A 16,283-nucleotide genomic window follows, 5' to 3' on the forward strand; every position below is an offset into this window, starting at 1 on the left:
TTGTATTCACTGAAGAGGCCTTTCCCTACACTCCTTACGAGGGGGAAATGTAATGTATCCAGGCCATTTTTCTACATCATAAATTGGCCTTTTTTGTATCAGCTTGGGACAAGCCCTATACTTTTGCCAGGTTACAACACACAGGGTGCTAGTGGCAACTCACTGCTTTGAGGCATGGGGCCGTATTCCTCCTTTAGCATGCTTATGGTTTACAATGTGTAAGGAACCTTACCTCTTAGCATCATATACAAGTGTCTTTGAGTTCCCGTGTAAAGTTCCAACCAGTTGGAAAGGGGACCTCTCACCCCTAAAAATGAGTCTTCTATAGGAAAGGACGATAGTTTAATTTGTGTAGGAACAAATAATAGATTCTTGAAGTAATTTGTATTTTTCCTAATTGTACAAACTTGAGTCCTTTACTCAACGTTTCCTGCTTGCACCAACCCCCGAGTAAATCCTTGCTGCAATCAAAGTGAGTAGCTGTGAGCCGGTGGGGTGTGGGGCTGGACCGGTCACCTACCCACTGCCGACAGGATTGTTTACAGCTTATGAGTTTTTAACTGCCATGTTCAAGCTTTGCTGTTATCCATCTTCTGTAGTAAAGAACTCTGGTTTGTATAGTTAGTAAAAATACAAATTACGTTTAAAAATTTGTCATATCTTGATGGTAGTACTCATATTCATGATTCACATGTAGCTTAGGGTATTTTTTTCCAGTGTTATGTTGGTTACTGAACAGTTTATTTATTGTTTAAAACAACTGTTGTTAATGATTGTGAATATTTTCCATTCTGTGCATAGTATAAGATTTTTCTCAAAGGATAGGTTTAAGATTCTTATAGTCACTTTTATTGGTGCAGATTATGGTAAAAATTTTTTTTAGCTATTTACCAGTTATTAAAGTTCTTTTTTTTCTGGTTGATAGTTTTTAAAACTATTAACTTCATTGCTATATTTAGCTGTTGTGGTTTATTTTTTAATGCTAAATATTCCTTACTTTTACAATCTAGTTTCGGTTGCCGCCTGCGGAATTAGACCGATATGAATCTGCTGAAACTGATGAAGCTCGGCGTGCTGTTTTAGAGGGATTCACACAAAAACAAAACCTGCCAGTCTACAATCGCACAATGACGGGTGGTAAGTGTTTACAATGTGATAATCTTAGATTTTCATTGTTATTTATTGGGAGGTGTAGGTCTTTATATTTTTATTTTATATTCATAGTTGAATGAGGTAAATTATAAAATTCTTTAGTATTTTAGGCAGTAGAAACAGGCATCTTGAAGTGGAATATAGTACTCTATATTGGAAAGAGGTGGAAAGCCTTTGAATAGTGAGTTAACCAACCTTTAACCCATAAATCATAATTTGTTCTGGTACAAATACAAACCCTCTTCTCCTTGATTTGGAGTAATTCAGCTATCCAGCTAGGAGAAAATACACATCCTGTGTGGTGGAGTAGCGGGAGTGTAAGGGAGAAGGAGTATTAGGCAAGGCATGACTCCATTCTAGTCCCAGCCATGGGCTTGACCGGACAGCCACTTCCACAGAAGTTGGACTCTCGTCGATCAAAGGCATGATGGAGTTGATGGCAACATTTTGAGCCTTGGAATCCTTCATGAGGTAGCTCCAAGGCTACTAGGTCGGTGGGGTTGAGCGGCAACACGACGGTCAACAAGTAGTGGGAATGGCGTCCTGATCCTTATGCGTCAAGGCAACAGACTCGCTTGGGGCCAATGATCAGTGGAGCAAGTCTAACCATGACATTCATTCTGGTGAAGTGGAATGTCATGGCAGACAGCTTGGTCACTGAGGTTGAGTGGTGGGGTCAGAGTAGTCCCTTCGTATTCAAGTAGTGAGGACTTTTACTTTGTTGGGGTTTCCTTACTTCTTTTTCTTCTTTGTCTGCATCTTTTCCCTCTTTTATGTGGGGTCTATGTTTCTGGCCAGCGTTCTCCATCTACCTCTGTCCCACACTTCATCACTGGTTAATCCCTTTGATCGAAGGTCATCCTTGATACAGTCCATCCACCTTCGCATTGGTCTCCCTCTCCTTCTCGTTCCCTGTACCTCCATTTCCATCACACTCTTCCCTACATACTGTTCATCTCTTCTCATGACATGACCATACCACCTCAGTCTACTTTCTTGGATCTCATCTGATAGTTCTCTAACTCCTATGGTAGCCCTAATTACCTCATTCCAAATGTGGAAGTAGAGCGCAAGGTAAGTGAGGCAAAGAGAGCAGCTGACCTGATGTGGGGTCAGGGATTGGGTCTGTCATATGAAGAGAATAAGATGTAGTTTTGGAAAGAAGTGAAGAGACTAAGGAAGGTTGGCTCAAGAATTGTAAAGACAGAGAAAGATGGAAATGGAAGGTTGTCAAAAGGAGAGGAAGCAAGGAAAAGGTGGGCGGAATATTTTTAAAGTTTACTGAATGTTGAGGATAATAGGGAGGCAGATATAATTGCTGTTGCAGGTGTTGAGGTGCCGGTGATGGGAGATGAGAATGAGAGAGAGATTATAAGAGAGGAAGTGAGGAGAGCACTAGATGAAACGAGAGTAGGAAAAGCATCTGGTATGGATGGTGTGAGAGCTGAGATGTTGAAGGAAGGGAGTGTGACTGTACTTGAATGGTTGGTGAGATTGTTTAATATGTGTTTGTTCCAACACAGAGACTTACCTCGAAACACTTTCTTAGGAGTTACCTGGAACCTCCTCTCAAACGACCAGAGTTTTGTGTGGTTTACCCTACTCCCATTTTCTATAATGATAGGCCTAGCGGAGGAATACGTGCCCTGAGGGCAATACCAAGGCAGGCCACATGCTTCCCAGGTCGTAGGCTTCAGTAAGTTCTCTGGTCGCGTCGCGTTATCAGTGCGACCCTTTGTCTCTCGTGGCCACGTGGTTACCGCATGGTCCGTTGTGCTCTGCCCGTGCGCTTGGTGCTTTATCTGTGTGCTTTCGCTTTCATTCCTTGTGCTTTCATTGTGTTTAGTGTTCTCATTCTTTTGTTGTGCTTGTGTCTAGTGGTTTTTGTGAATGTGTGCGATGGAGCATGCTCGCCGTTATCCTGGGCCTAGAGCCGGGAAATCGTGTGGGGCTTTTTTGTCTAAGCCCGATGTTGATCCGCACACCCTTTTGTTCCGCGTGTAGGGGTAAAGTGTGTTCTTCTTCGGACACGTGTCCGGAATGTGCTGACTGGAGTGAGGTCCAATGGGTCAAGTTTGGGACCAAAAAGAAGAAGTCTACGAAGCGGTCTCCCAGGAAAACCAGTATGTCTTCTCCTGCGTCCTCTGCGGGTGAGGGATCGTGTAGAGTTCCTTCTTCTTCCCCTACCCAGAGTAGGGGACGAGGTAAGTCAGTGAAAGGGAAGAAGTTGGTGCCTCTTCCCCAGGAGAATGTTGTTGCAGGGGTTTCAGGTTCTTTTATGGCGAACCAGGCGCCTGTAAGTATGTGTAGTGGGGGTCCACGGGACGTTGCTCTCGTGCAAGGGGAGCGCGTCTCGGTGGAGGACCCCATGTGGAATTAAAATGTGCCATTTTCTTCCCCAGATTCTTGGGTGGATGTCTCCGGCGCTTCGGCAGCGGAGGGTGCCCTGGATAGAGAAGATTCCCTGCAGGAAGATCCCCTGGGATGGAGTTTGCTGAGGACTCCGGGCAAGTCTCCATTGAGGATGGAGGAGGGTTTGAGCGAGTCCTTCCTTTTCTGGGATCGTCCTTCGACGCTTCCGGCTCCTTCGTCAGCAGTCCCGGAAGAATTCTTACTGCCATCGACGTCTGGAACCCAACAGGTGTCGAGGAAGGCTCCATCTGTTGCGAGGTCTCGGTTCCTTGGTGGGTCAGACTCGTCGGTAGAGGAGTCTTCAGTCTCGTCTGAGGAAGAACGCCGCAGGAGGCGTAGAAGGAAGAGGGAACGGTCCATGAGGAGGAGATCCCTTTCTAGGTCTCCCTCGGTATCGGGAGGTAGGCGAAGATAATCCCGTTCTCCGCAGAAGAAGAGCAGGAGAGCTAGTTCTCCTCAAGGAAGATGGGTCTTCGTACCCGAGGACAAGCTGAGAGACCTTACTACAGTCTCAAGCTCAATGGTCAAGCTGGTAGGAGACAGTCCTCCTAGAAGGGCCTCCAGTAGCCTCATGATGGCATCAGCCGCTGACCGTAAGGCCTCGTCTAGCAGGCATAAGTCCCGACCTAGAGACACTCAACCCGCCCAGCGGAGGGAGTTGTCTCCTAGGACGGGCAGCCTCGACGGGTCTGCCCATCGAGATGATAGACGAATACGGGCCCGCCCATCGAGATGATAGACGAATACGGGCCCCTCCGTCGAACAATTTCACGGAGGAGCCTGTCCCTTTGTCAAAGCCTATTAAGGTGACAGAGGCGCCCGTCTCTAATGAGAAGAAGAGCCGAGGGTCCCGTCTGAGCGGAGGTGCCCGTGAAGATCCTTCTCCCCATCGTAGGACGGAGGACGTGGGTGAAGAGGCAGCGCTTTCTACGGAGGACTCCGCTTATAGGAGGGTGATCTCCTTGAAAAGGAGTCACAGTAATTTAGGGGAGCCTCTACCGCAGGAGGATGATGACTGGACCTCTGGCTTAAATAGGATATTGGGTGCGTCCGTCCAAAAGAAGCCCTCTTTAGCTCTGCCGGAGGCGAGAGATGTCAGGCTAGGGCGAGCTCATATAGACAAGGTGATAGCCCGCAATGGCGACTCTTCTAAAGGGCATAGTGCGGCTAAGCTCTTACAGGGGATGAAGTCCCAGAGTAAGTATTATGCCTTGGAAGGTCGACCTCATGGCGCAAGTAAGATGGAGGACGTCCTGGAGATCTTATGTCAAGGTTCCACGGAAGAGAGGGCCTCTACAGCTCCCATTTACTTCTCCCAGACCGAGGCCATGATGATGGAGGAGATGTCGAAGGACCTGGTTAACGTTGCATCATGGCTGGACTGGTGGGCCACTACCTTGGTGGGTTTGCAGATTCCGACAGACTCGATGGAACCTGCCAAACGAGAGGCCCTGAATGAGTTGGTCAGATCTGGTGGCCGTGCCCTTAAATTCCTCACGTTTCAGGCCTTGGCTCTTTCAGCAAACTGGGTGCTGAGGAGAAGGGATTCGCTGTTGAAGAATCTCCCGAGGAAAATCTCTGACAGGGGAGCAAGGGCTCTTCGGAACATCTCAATTTGGGATGAACAACTGTTCCCGGTAAAGAAAGCTGAAGAAGTAGCGGAGAAGATGTCCAAGAAGAGGGAAGTCATCGTGCCCAAGTCGCAATCTGCGAGACGTCCCGTCTTAGGAGACCTGTAGGTGAGGCACCTTCTACTTCTCGTTCGTCTCCGTCTCAAGTAAGAAGAGACCCTTCTTCAGGTCAATGGGCTCAGTCGACGAATCCCTCCCGAAGGGGAGCTACTTCAGCTCCTTCCACCTACAGGAGTTCATACTCGTCCTCCAGGAGAGGCCGATCAGGACGTTCTTCTCGTAGGAGGTAATGTGAGAGGCCCCCCTACCCTGCCCAAGCCTCAGGTAGGGGATGCCTCAGACTGTTTTGGCAAGCATGGAAGCTCCACGGAGCAGATCCATGGACAGTATCTGTGTTGAAGGAGGGCTACAGGATTCCTTTTCTGGAGGATCCTCCTCCTTTGATCCCAGCAAGCCAGGCGGAATGGTTAGCCCCCAAAGACCCGTTGAAGAGAGCTGCCTTGGACGAAGAAGTCTCCACAATGATGCAGAAGGGAGCTATGGAGACGTTAAAGCTTCCGGGTCCGGGGTTCTACAGTCGTCTTTTCTTGGTGGAGAAAGCAACAGGAGGTTGGAGACCAGTGATAGACCTGTCAGCCCTCAACAAATTTATACGAAAGACGAGTTTCAAGATGGACACCCCAAGAACAGTCATGGCGTCCTTGAGGGAAGGGGATTTTATGATTTCCATAGACCTCAAGGATGCCTATTTCCAGATTCCAATTCATCCAGCAAGCAGGAAGTTTCTCCGGGTGAAATGGGGTGCCCAGATTATGCAATTCAAGGCCCTGTGTTTCGGACTTTTTACAGCTCCCCAGGTAATCACAAGAATCTTTACGACGATCTCCGTTTGGGATCACGAACGGGGTATTCGTCTAATTCGGTACCTGGACGACTGGTTACGCCTTTCATCCTCAAAGGAAGTCTTGAATCAACAAGGTGCAGACCTTCTTCAACTATGCAAAAATCTGGGCATTACCGTCAATCTGGAGAAATCTCATCTAATTCCAACCAACAAAACGACGTACTTGGGGATAGTTCTAGATTCATTGCAGGTCAAGGCATTTCCATCAGTAGACAGGCTGAACAACCTGGACCAAGTACTCCGTCCCTTCCTAGAAGGCCAGCCCAGAAGAGCGAAGGATTGGCAGAGGTTAATAGGACATTTGGTGTCCTTAGAAAAGTTGGTTCCACACAGAAGGCAGAACCTCAGGAGCATACAATGGAACTTAAAAGATCAGTGGGATCAGAGAAGTTCCCCAGACAGGATTGTTCAAGTTCTTCCAGAAACCAAACAAGCTCTAGAGTGGTGGCAGAACTGTGCAAACACACTAAAAGGGATGCCTCTGTCCTCCGGCCCTCCAGAACTTCTACTCTTCACGGACGCATCAAAGGAAGGTTGGGGTGCTCATCTTCGGGGGAAAACAGCGAGAGGCAAATAGACAGAAGAAGAAAAGTATCTTCATCAATATCCTGGAGATGAGAGCGGTTCAGGAAGCCTGCCTACACTTCACTCAAGTTCTGAAAGGAAATTCAGTGGCTCTGATGTCAGACAACGCAACAGTAGTGGCGTACATAAAGAAGGAAGGAGGGTTGAAGTCGAAGGAGTTGTGCAATCTCGCCCTGCAAGTCCTGAAGTGGGCGGAAAACGAAGAGGTCAGACTGTCGGCGAGATTCATTCCAGGGAAGAAAAATGTTCTAGCGGACGGCCTCAGCAGAGTAGGCCAGGTAGTAGGGACAAAATGGTCCCTTCATCCAGAGGTAGCAAGTTACATCATTCAGATGTGGGGCTCTCCGGTAATGGATCTCTTCGCGACACGATTGAAACGCGCAACTTCCCGTATTCTGTTCTCCTGTCCCAGACCCAAAGGCAGTCTTGGAGGACGCCTTTCAACACAACTGGGACAATCTCGACGTGTATGCTTTTCCTCCCTTCGCCCTGATAAGACAGGTCTTCAACAGAGTAAGGACAGCCAACAACCTAAAGATGACTTTGGTAGTGCCTTGGTGGGCGGAGAGAGAGTGGTTTGCAGACCTAAATGGCCTCGCCATTCTCCCTCCGTGGCCTCTTCCAGACAGACCGGACCTCCTGAGGCAGCCACACTTCCAGAGGTTTCATGAAAATCCTCAATCCCTTCGTCTTCACGCCTGGAGGTTATCCAGTGTCTGCTGAAAAGACAAGGGTATTCGTCAAAGACAGCTGTGAGAATGTCTCGTTACTTGAGAAAGTCTTCCACAGCAGTCTATCAAGCAAAATGGACAACTTTTGTTAAATGGTGTGCTTCAAAGACGATAGAGCCCTTAGAAGCATCAGTACCCGATATCGCAGATTTTCTCGTTCACCTCAGGGATGTGCTGGGCATGTCGATTCCAGCAGTTAAGGGGGTTCGAGCCGCCCTTGGACAAGTCTTTCTTTTGAAGGGAATAGATTTGGGTTCTTCCAGACATATTTCCATGCTCATCAAGAGTTTTGAGCAATCATGTCCTCCCTCTTCCCCTAGGGTTCCAAATTGGGATCTGGCTAGAGTTCTAGATATGCTTAGTAAGCCACCCTTCGAACCTTTAAAGATATTGTGGACAGAAATCTTGCGCTTAAAGCTGTCTTCTTACTAGCGTTGGCTTCAGCTAAGAGAGTGGGTGAACTTCATGGATTGTCGTATGAAGTAGAACACTCAAGGGGATGGAAGGATATTTCCTTTAAGTTTGTTCCATCATTCGTCGCCAAGACCCAGAATCCATCCGTTTGGGATCCTAGGTTTGAGGGTTTTTCCATCCCAGCAATTCCAAACTCAGGAAATCAAGAAGACTTAAAGTTGTGCCCTATCAGGGTTATTAGGAAATATCTTAAGAGGACGGCGAATCTCCGTCCTGGAATTAAGAATCTTTTTGTATCCATGGGTAAGACTAAAAAGAAAATTTCAAAGAACACTATTTCTTTTTGGCTCAGGCAAGTTATAATTCAAGCTTATTCTAGTGCTGGACTTTCAGTTCCAGGAAAGCCCAGAGCTCATGATGTTAGAGGTTTAAGCACCTCTCTAGCCTTTGAAAAGAACATGTCTGTTGCTCAGGTACTTAGAGAGGGAACTTGGTCTAATTAGTCGACATTCACCGCTCACTACCTCAAGGATTGTACGAGGAAATCATTGGATGGTTTTTCGATCGGGCCAGTCATCTCAGCGCTCCAACCGATTTAACGGCTCAAGCCCCGGGTTCAATCGTGGATTTCAAACTCTCTGGACACAAGCGTTCTTATCTATTATTTCCCCTTATCTTTTTCTCGTACTGTCCATCGTCTGTGGAGGTCTTAGCCAGTAGACCGGCACATTAAGTTATGTTCAAAATTCATCAAGCACATCAAGGAATTTTGTAGGGTGAGTACTATTTGCACAATTAATGAGCTCTTTGTGTAGTTTATCCTACTTTCCATGTGTTGGGGTCCTTGTCAGGGAGGCACTCCCACCTCCTAAAGTGTAAGTCTCCTAAGAAAGTGTTTTGAGGTAAGTCTCTGTGTTGGAACAAATCACAAATTATTAGTAATTTGTATTTTTCCTAACATGACCTGAGGTGGGGTCAGGGATTGGGTCATTCATATGAAGAGAATAAGACGTAGTTTTGGAAAGAAGTGAAGAGAGTAAGGAAGGCTGGCTCAAGAATTGAAGAGACAGTGAAAGATGGAAATGGAAGGTTGTTAAAAGGAGAGGAGGCAAGGAAGAGGTGGGCAGAATATTTTGAAAGTTTACTGAATGTTGAGGATAATAGGGAGGCAGATATAATTGCTGTTGCAGGTGTTGAGGTGCCAGTGATGGGAGATGAGAATGAGAGAGAGATTACAATAGATGAAGTGAGGAGAGCACTAGATGAAACGAGAGTAGAAAAGCATCTGGTATGGATGGTGTGAGAGCTGAGATGTTGAAGGAGGGGGGTGTGACTGTACTTGAATGGTTGGTGAGATTGTTTAATGTGTGTTTTGTGTTTTCAATGGTACCAGTAGATTGGGTTTGTGCATGTATTGTACCACTATATAAGGGTAAGGGAGATGTGCATGAGTGTTGTAATTCAAGAGGTATTAGTGTGTTGAGTGTAGTTGGAAAAGTGTATGGTAGAGTTATGATTAATAGGATCAAGGATAAAACAGAGAATGCAATCTTGGAAGTACAGGGTGGTTTTAGAAGAGGTAGGGGTTGTATGAATCAGATTTTTTCAATATTAATCTTACCCGGTGATCATGTAGCTGCAGCTCTGCTGCCCGACAGAAAAAACCTACAGGCGGGATACGCCAGCGATCGCTATACAGGTGGGGGTGTACAACAACAGCGCCATCTGTCGAGTAGGTACTCCAGTACTTCTTGTCAACAAAGAATCAATTTTCTCTCTGTCGTGCCACCGGCAAGACCTACTTGATACGCTGTTGTTTCTGGAGTTGATTTTCACGCTATTTGGTGATGTATTCTCTCTAGATATTAGCTTTCGCTGTACAGGAGTTATTATCAATACCTTATCAAGCTTTATTGATTAGATTTTGGATTATTTGTTGACGACTTAGATAGATTTTGGATTTCCCCCTTTGACTAATTCAAGATGTCTGACCCTACTCAAGTCCCCAAGTACAGGCAGTGTAGCGCTAGGGACTGTTCTAGGCGTCTTCCGAAGGCCTCTATAGATCCTCACACCGTTTGTTCCAATTGTAGGGGTAAAGCCTGTCAATTGGAAGATCGATGTGAGGAATGCGCTGGGCTTTCGGAATTCGATTTTCAAGAATTCCTTAAGAATGCACGAAGGCTAGAGAAGGATAGGATCAGGAGGAGTTTGTCTCGCTCTTTTGATTTTTCCTCTCCCCATGCCCCACAACCTATTCCTTCCCCTGTAGTGGTTACACCCGACCCTTCTACTAGCTCTCAACAACCCTCGATGGCGGACATGATGCGTGCCATTCAGGCTGTTGGTGACAGAGTGGAGTCATTAGCGAATGACCGCAATCAACTCTTGGCCGACGTCAAAGAGTTGAAGGAGAAAAGTGCAGTGGGAAGTGTAGTGAGTGCAAGTGCTGTGAAAAGTGTCAGTGTTACGCGTGAGGGTGCATCTGTTCGTGCCAGTCGTCCTCCCAGTCCGGGACCTCTTGCAAGCTCCCAAGCCCAGGGGAGAAGCAATGTCGAAGGACCAAAGGGTTCGACAGGCCTTGATCAGCGTTCAGATGTACCCTCAGTGGTTGCGGACGTATCTTGCAGAGATCGTCCCACCCACAAACAGACGAGTGAGCCCATTCATTCCTCGTCTGCGGAAGAAGTTTCTCGTCAGAAACGCTGGACCAAGGTCTCACGACCTCTCAAGCGCAAGGTCCCTTCCGAGCGAGTCCAACGGCCCAGGTGTAGCCACTGGGTCAGTTCGGACTCGCCGCAGTCTTCCGAAGACTGCACACCTCCCAAGAGAGGTAGAGTGGTTCCGCAGCAGGCAATCACTCCGTCTGTTGCCGCACCTTCCGCTGTAGACCCTAAGTGGTCTATGCTGCAGTCTATGCAGTCTCAGCTAGCTTCCTTCATGCAGGAGTATCGTGCTGAGAAGGTTGACTCTGCACCCGTTAACCTACAACCTGCCACGGTTGTGCGCTCAGCAGACACTGCGGCTGCCTGCTCCCACACTCCGGCTGTGAGAGCTCCACCACCGATGCGCAGTCGACCCTGCCAGACGCATGTTGATGTTAGCCGACGTGCGGCACCCTCCGTTGACATGCGTGAGCTACCGCATCAGCAGTGGGAAGGTGCTGTCAAGCTACCGTGTTTTGACGCAATGCGGCAGTCTCCGCAACCCACGGCAGTCCCCACCACGCACCACCACTCCGCTTTTGTTGTTGCCAGCTCTCAGACTGACCAGCAGCGGCATGATGTTGGATCCAGTGCAGCTACGCATGCACCCGTGCTGCCGGATTCAGCCGTTCAGCTTTCTTCTCCTCCTTTGCCGCTTCCTCCTCAGCATTCGGATGAAGGAATCTCTGATGACGACGAAGCTGCGCATTTGGACGATCAACACTCCGACATAGAGGAACCCAAGACTACGCCTCCCTCCTTAGACTTTAGGAAAGTCCTTGCCCTGTTTAAGGAGTTGTATCCGGACCAGTTTGTGTCTGCAGCCCCACGCTCACCTCCCTCTGAGTTCGCTTTAGGCATGCAGTCAGCAGCTCCTGCCTTTACGAAGCTCGTACTCGTGCGCTCATCCAAGAGAGCTTTAAGGGTACTTGGAGAGTGGTTGCAGGCCAAGAAGCAGCTTGGGAAGACTTCCTTCATCTTCCCACCGACCAAGCTTGCTTCCAAATCTAGCGTCTGGTATGCCACAGGAGAAGATCTCGGCTTGGGAGTTCCTGCCTCTGCCCAGGGCGACTTCTCAAGTCTGGTAGACTCTCCCCGCAGACTGGCTATGAGACGCTCCAAGATTTGCTGGACCTTTTCGGACATGGACCATCTCTTAAAGGGAGTTTTCCGGGCGTTTGAGATCTTCAACTTTCTGGACTGGTGTTTGGGAGCGTTGAGCAGAAAGACCTCCCCTTCGGATAAGGACTCTGCCATGCTCATCATGTCATGCATGGACAAAGCCATTCGGGATGGGTCTGGCGAGCTTGCGGCTTCTTTCGTGTCGGGAGTTCTTAAGAAGCGAGATCACCTTTGCTCCTTCTTGTCGGCGGGGATCACACCATGTCAGAAGTCAGAGCTGATGTTTGCTCCGCTATCCAAGTGTCTCTTTCCTGAAGAGCTGATCAAGGGGATTGCCGCCTCGTTGATCCAGAAGGATACCCATGACCTGGTGGCGTCATCCGCACGTAAAGTCACAGCTTTACCTTCCGTGCCTAGACCTAGGATGGACACACCAGCGTCTAGGTTCATTCCGCCCTTTCGTGGCAGAACCTCCAGCAGAGGAGGTACCCGTGCCGATAGTCAACGTGGCAAAAAGAAGAAGGGTTCCAAGTCCTCAAAAGGCAGAGTCTGACTGCCATCTTCTCCAGACAGCAGTGGGAGCCAGGCTCAAGAACTACTGGCAGGCCTGGGAGAACAGGGGTGCAGACGCACAGTCTGTGAAGTTGCTCAGAGAGGGGTACAGGATTCCATTCTTGCGCAAGCCCCCTCTAGCAACAACTCCCATCGACCTCTCTCCCAGGTACAGAGAGGAGGACAAGAGGCTAGCTTTACAGCTAGAGGTGTCTCTCTTGCTACAAAAGGGAGCGGTAGTCATAGTCTGGGACCATCAATCCCCGGGCTTCTACAACCGTCTCTTCTTAGTAGCGAAGAAGACAGGAGGGTGGAGACCGGTGCTAGACGTCAGTGCTCTAAATGTCTTTGTCACCAAGCAGACGTTCACCATGGAGACGACGAAGTCGGTGCTAGCATCGGTCAGGAAGGAAGACTGGATGGTCTCGTTAGACCTAAAGGACGCGTACTTTCACGTCCCCATCCACCCAGATTCCCAACCTTTCCTAAGGTTCGTCTTTGGGAAGGTGGTTTACCAGTTCCAAGCCCTGTGCTTTGGCCTAAGCACGGCACCTCTAGTGTTTACCAAACTGATGAGGAATATTGCCAAATTCCTGCATTTAGCAGACATCAGAGCCTCCCTCTATTTGGACGACTGGCTTTTAAGAGCTGCGTCAAGTCGTCGCTGTCTGGAGAATCTCAAATGGACTATGGATCTGACCAAGGAATTGGGTCTCCTGGTCAATATAGAAAAGTCCCAACTCGTTCCATCCCAAACTATAGTCTATCTAGGTATGGAGATTCAGAGTCAAGCTTTTCGGGCTTTTCCGTCGGCCCCCAGAATCAGTCAAGCCCAAGAATGCATCCAGAGCATGCTGAAAAGGAACCGATGTTCAGTCAGACAGTGGATGAGTCTAATAGGGACGCTTTCATCGCTGGACCAGTTCATCGCGTTAGGGAGACTCCACCTCCGACCCCTTCAGTTTCACCTAGCTGCTCACTGGAGAAAGGACATGACGCTAGAAGCGGTCTCAGTTCCTATTTCCGAAGAGATGAAGTCTGCTCTGACTTGGTAGAAGAACAGCATTCTTCTCAAGGAAGGTCTACCACTGGCTGTTCAGACCCCCGACCACCTTCTCTTCTCGGACGCATCGGACACGGGCTGGGGTGCGACACTGGACGGTCGGGAATGCTCGGGCACGTGGAATCCGGATCAAAGAGCACTACACATCAACTGCAAGGAGCTACTGGCAGTTCATCTGGCCTTGAGAAGCTTCAAGTCCCTCCTTCTAGGCAAGGTGGTGGAGGTGAACTCCGACAACACTACAGCCTTGGCGTACATCTCCAAGCAAGGAGGGACTCGTTCGAGGACGTTGTTCGAGATCGCAAGGGACCTCCTCACCTGGTCAAGAGATCGAAAGATATCGCTTGTAACGAGGTTCATTCAAGGCGACATGAATGTCATGGCAGACCGCCTCAGCCGGAAGGGTCAGATCATCCCTACAGAATGGACCCTTCACAAGAATGTTTGCAACAGACTATGGGCCCTGTGGGGTCAGCCCACCATAGATCTGTTCGCTACCTCGATGACCAAGAGGCTCCCAAATTATTGCTCACCGATTCCGGACCCAGCAGCAGTTCACGTAGATGCCTTTCTTCTGGATTGGTCCCATCTAGACCTTTATGCGTTCCCCCCGTTCAAGATTGTCAACAAGGTACTGCAGAAGTTCGCCTCTCACGAAGGGACAAGGTTGACGTTGGTTGCTCCCCTTTGGCCCGCGAGAGAATGGTTCACCGAGGTACTGCAATGGCTAGTAGACGTTCCCAGGACTCTTCCTCTAAGAGTGGACCTTCTGCGTCAGCCGCACGTAAAGAAGGTACACCCAAGCCTCCACGCTCTTCGTCTGACTGCCTTCAGACTATCGAAAGACTCTCAAGAGCTAGAGGCTTTTCGAAGGAGGCAGTCAGAGCGATTGCCAGAGCAAGGAGGACATCCACTCTCAAGGTCTACCAGTCAAAATGGGAAGTCTTCCGAAGCTGGTGCAAGGCGAATTCAGTATCCTCAACCAGTACCTCTGTAACGCAGATAGCTGACTTCCTTTTACACCTTAGGAAGGTAAGATCCCTATCAGCTCCTACCATCAAAGGTTACAGAAGCATGTTGGCAGCAGTCTTCCGCCACAGAGGCTTAGATCTTTCCAACAACAAAGATCTACAGGACCTCCTTAAGTCTTTTGAGACCTCAAAGGAGCGTCGGTTAGCCACACCAGGTTGGAACTTAGACGTGGTTTTAAGGTTCCTGATGTCAGCAAGGTTCGAACCGCTTCAATCAGCCTCTTTTAAAGATCTCACTTTGAAGACTCTTTTCCTCGTTTGCTTAGCAACAGCTAAAAGAGTCAGTGAGATACACGCCTTCAGCAGGAACATAGGATTTACATCTGAAACGGCTACATGTTCCTTACAGCTTGGTTTTTTAGCTAAAAACGAACTACCTTCTCGTCCTTGGCCCAAATCGTTCGAGATTCCAAGTCTGTCCAGTTTAGTTGGAAACGAACAAGAGAGAGTACTATGCCCAGTAAGAGCTCTTAAGTACTATTTAAGACGTACGAAGCCATTACGAGGACAATCAGAAGCTTTATGGTGTTCTATTAAGAAACCTGCTTTACCGATGTCGAAGAACGCAGTTTCTTATTACATCAGACTTTTGATTAGAGAAGCCCATTCTCATCTGAATGAGGAAGACCATGCTTTGCTGAAGGTAAGGACACATGAAGTTAGAGCTGTCGCTACTTCAGTGGCCTTCAAACAGAACCGATCTCTGCAGAGTGTAATGGATGCAACCTATTGGAGAAGCAAGTCAGTGTTCGCATCATTTTACCTTAAAGATGTCCAGTCTCTTTACGAGAACTGCTACACCCTGGGACCATTCGTAGCAGCGAGTGCAGTAGTAGGTGAGGGCTCAACCACTACATTCCCATAATCCCATAACGTTTTTTGATCTTTCTCTTGAAATGCTTTTTATTGTTGTTTTTGGGTTGTACGGAAGGCTAAGAAGCCTTTCGCATCCTGGTTGATTTGGCGGGTGGTCAAATTCTTTCTTGAGAAGCGCCTAGAGGTTGTGATGAGGTCCTTTAGTATGGGTTGCAGCCCTTCATACTTCAGCACCTAGGAGTCGCTCAGCATCCTAAGAGGATCGCGAGGCTCAGTAAGGAAGACGTACTTAAAAAGGCAGAGTAATGGTTCAAGTCGACTTCCTTACCAGGTACTTATTAATTTTATGTCTGTTATTTTGAATAACTGCTAAAATGAAATACGGGATACTTAGCTTATAATGTTAACATGTATGCTGGTCTCCACCCACCCCCCTGGGTGTGAATCAGCTACATGATCACCGGGTAAGATTAATATTGAAAAATGTTATTTTCCTTAGTAAAATAAATTTTTGAATATACTTACCCGGTGATCATGAATTAAAGGACCCTCCCTTCCTCCCCATAGAGACCCAGTGGACCGAGGAGAAAATTGGTTCTTTGTTGACAAGAAGTACTGGAGTACCTACTCGACAGATGGCGCTGTTGTTGTACACCCCCACCTGTATAGCGATCGCTGGCGTATCCCGCCCGTAGGTTTTTTTCTGTCGGGCAGCAGAGCTGCAGCTACATGATCACCGGGTAAGTATATTCAAAAATTTATTTTACTAAGGAAAATAACATTTTACAGTTAGGCAGATATGCGAGAAATATTTAGCAAAAGGTAAGGAGGTGTATGTTGCGTTTATGGATCTGGAGAAAGCATATGATAGAGTTGATAGGGAAGCAATGTGGAATGTACTGAGGTTATATGGAGTTGGTGGAAAGTTGTTGCAAGCAGTGAAAAGTTTCTACAAAGGTAGTAAAGCATGTGTAAGGATAGGAAATTAAGTGAGTGATTGGTTTCCGGTGAGAGTGGGGCTGAGACAGGGATGTGTGATGTTGCCGTGGTTGTTTAACTTGTATGTTGATGGAGTGGTGAGAGAGGTGAATGCTCGAGTGCTTGGACGAGGATTAAAACTGGTAGACAAGAATGACCACGAATGGGAGGTAAATCAGTTGTTGTT

At 48.0% G+C, this 16,283-nt stretch overlaps 2 protein-coding genes and 1 long non-coding RNA gene across 6 annotated transcripts in view; 2 read left to right on the forward strand and 1 right to left on the reverse strand.

The window, feature by feature from the left end:
- The window catches only part of LOC137652181 (uncharacterized), a 509,514-nt gene that overhangs the window by 119,092 nt on the left and 374,139 nt on the right, over nucleotides 1-16,283 (forward strand). The gene's annotated exons all lie outside the window — the stretch shown is intronic.
- The window catches only part of LOC137652180 (QRFP-like peptide receptor), a 431,646-nt gene that overhangs the window by 96,368 nt on the left and 318,995 nt on the right, over nucleotides 1-16,283 (reverse strand). The window lies entirely within an intron of this gene.
- LOC137652179 (palmitoyltransferase ZDHHC20-A-like) overlaps nucleotides 1-16,283 on the forward strand; it is a 48,738-nt gene that overhangs the window by 25,693 nt on the left and 6,762 nt on the right. For both annotated transcript variants that reach the window (XM_068385388.1, XM_068385389.1), the window contains exon 6: nucleotides 1,011-1,137. In XM_068385388.1, coding sequence (XP_068241489.1) covers nucleotides 1,011-1,137 — 127 coding nt within the window. The remainder of the gene's footprint in view (nucleotides 1-1,010; nucleotides 1,138-16,283) is intronic.

Source organism: Palaemon carinicauda, chromosome 13, assembly GCF_036898095.1.
Source record: "Palaemon carinicauda isolate YSFRI2023 chromosome 13, ASM3689809v2, whole genome shotgun sequence".
In the NCBI taxonomy this organism is placed as follows: Eukaryota; Metazoa; Arthropoda; class Malacostraca; order Decapoda; family Palaemonidae; genus Palaemon; species Palaemon carinicauda.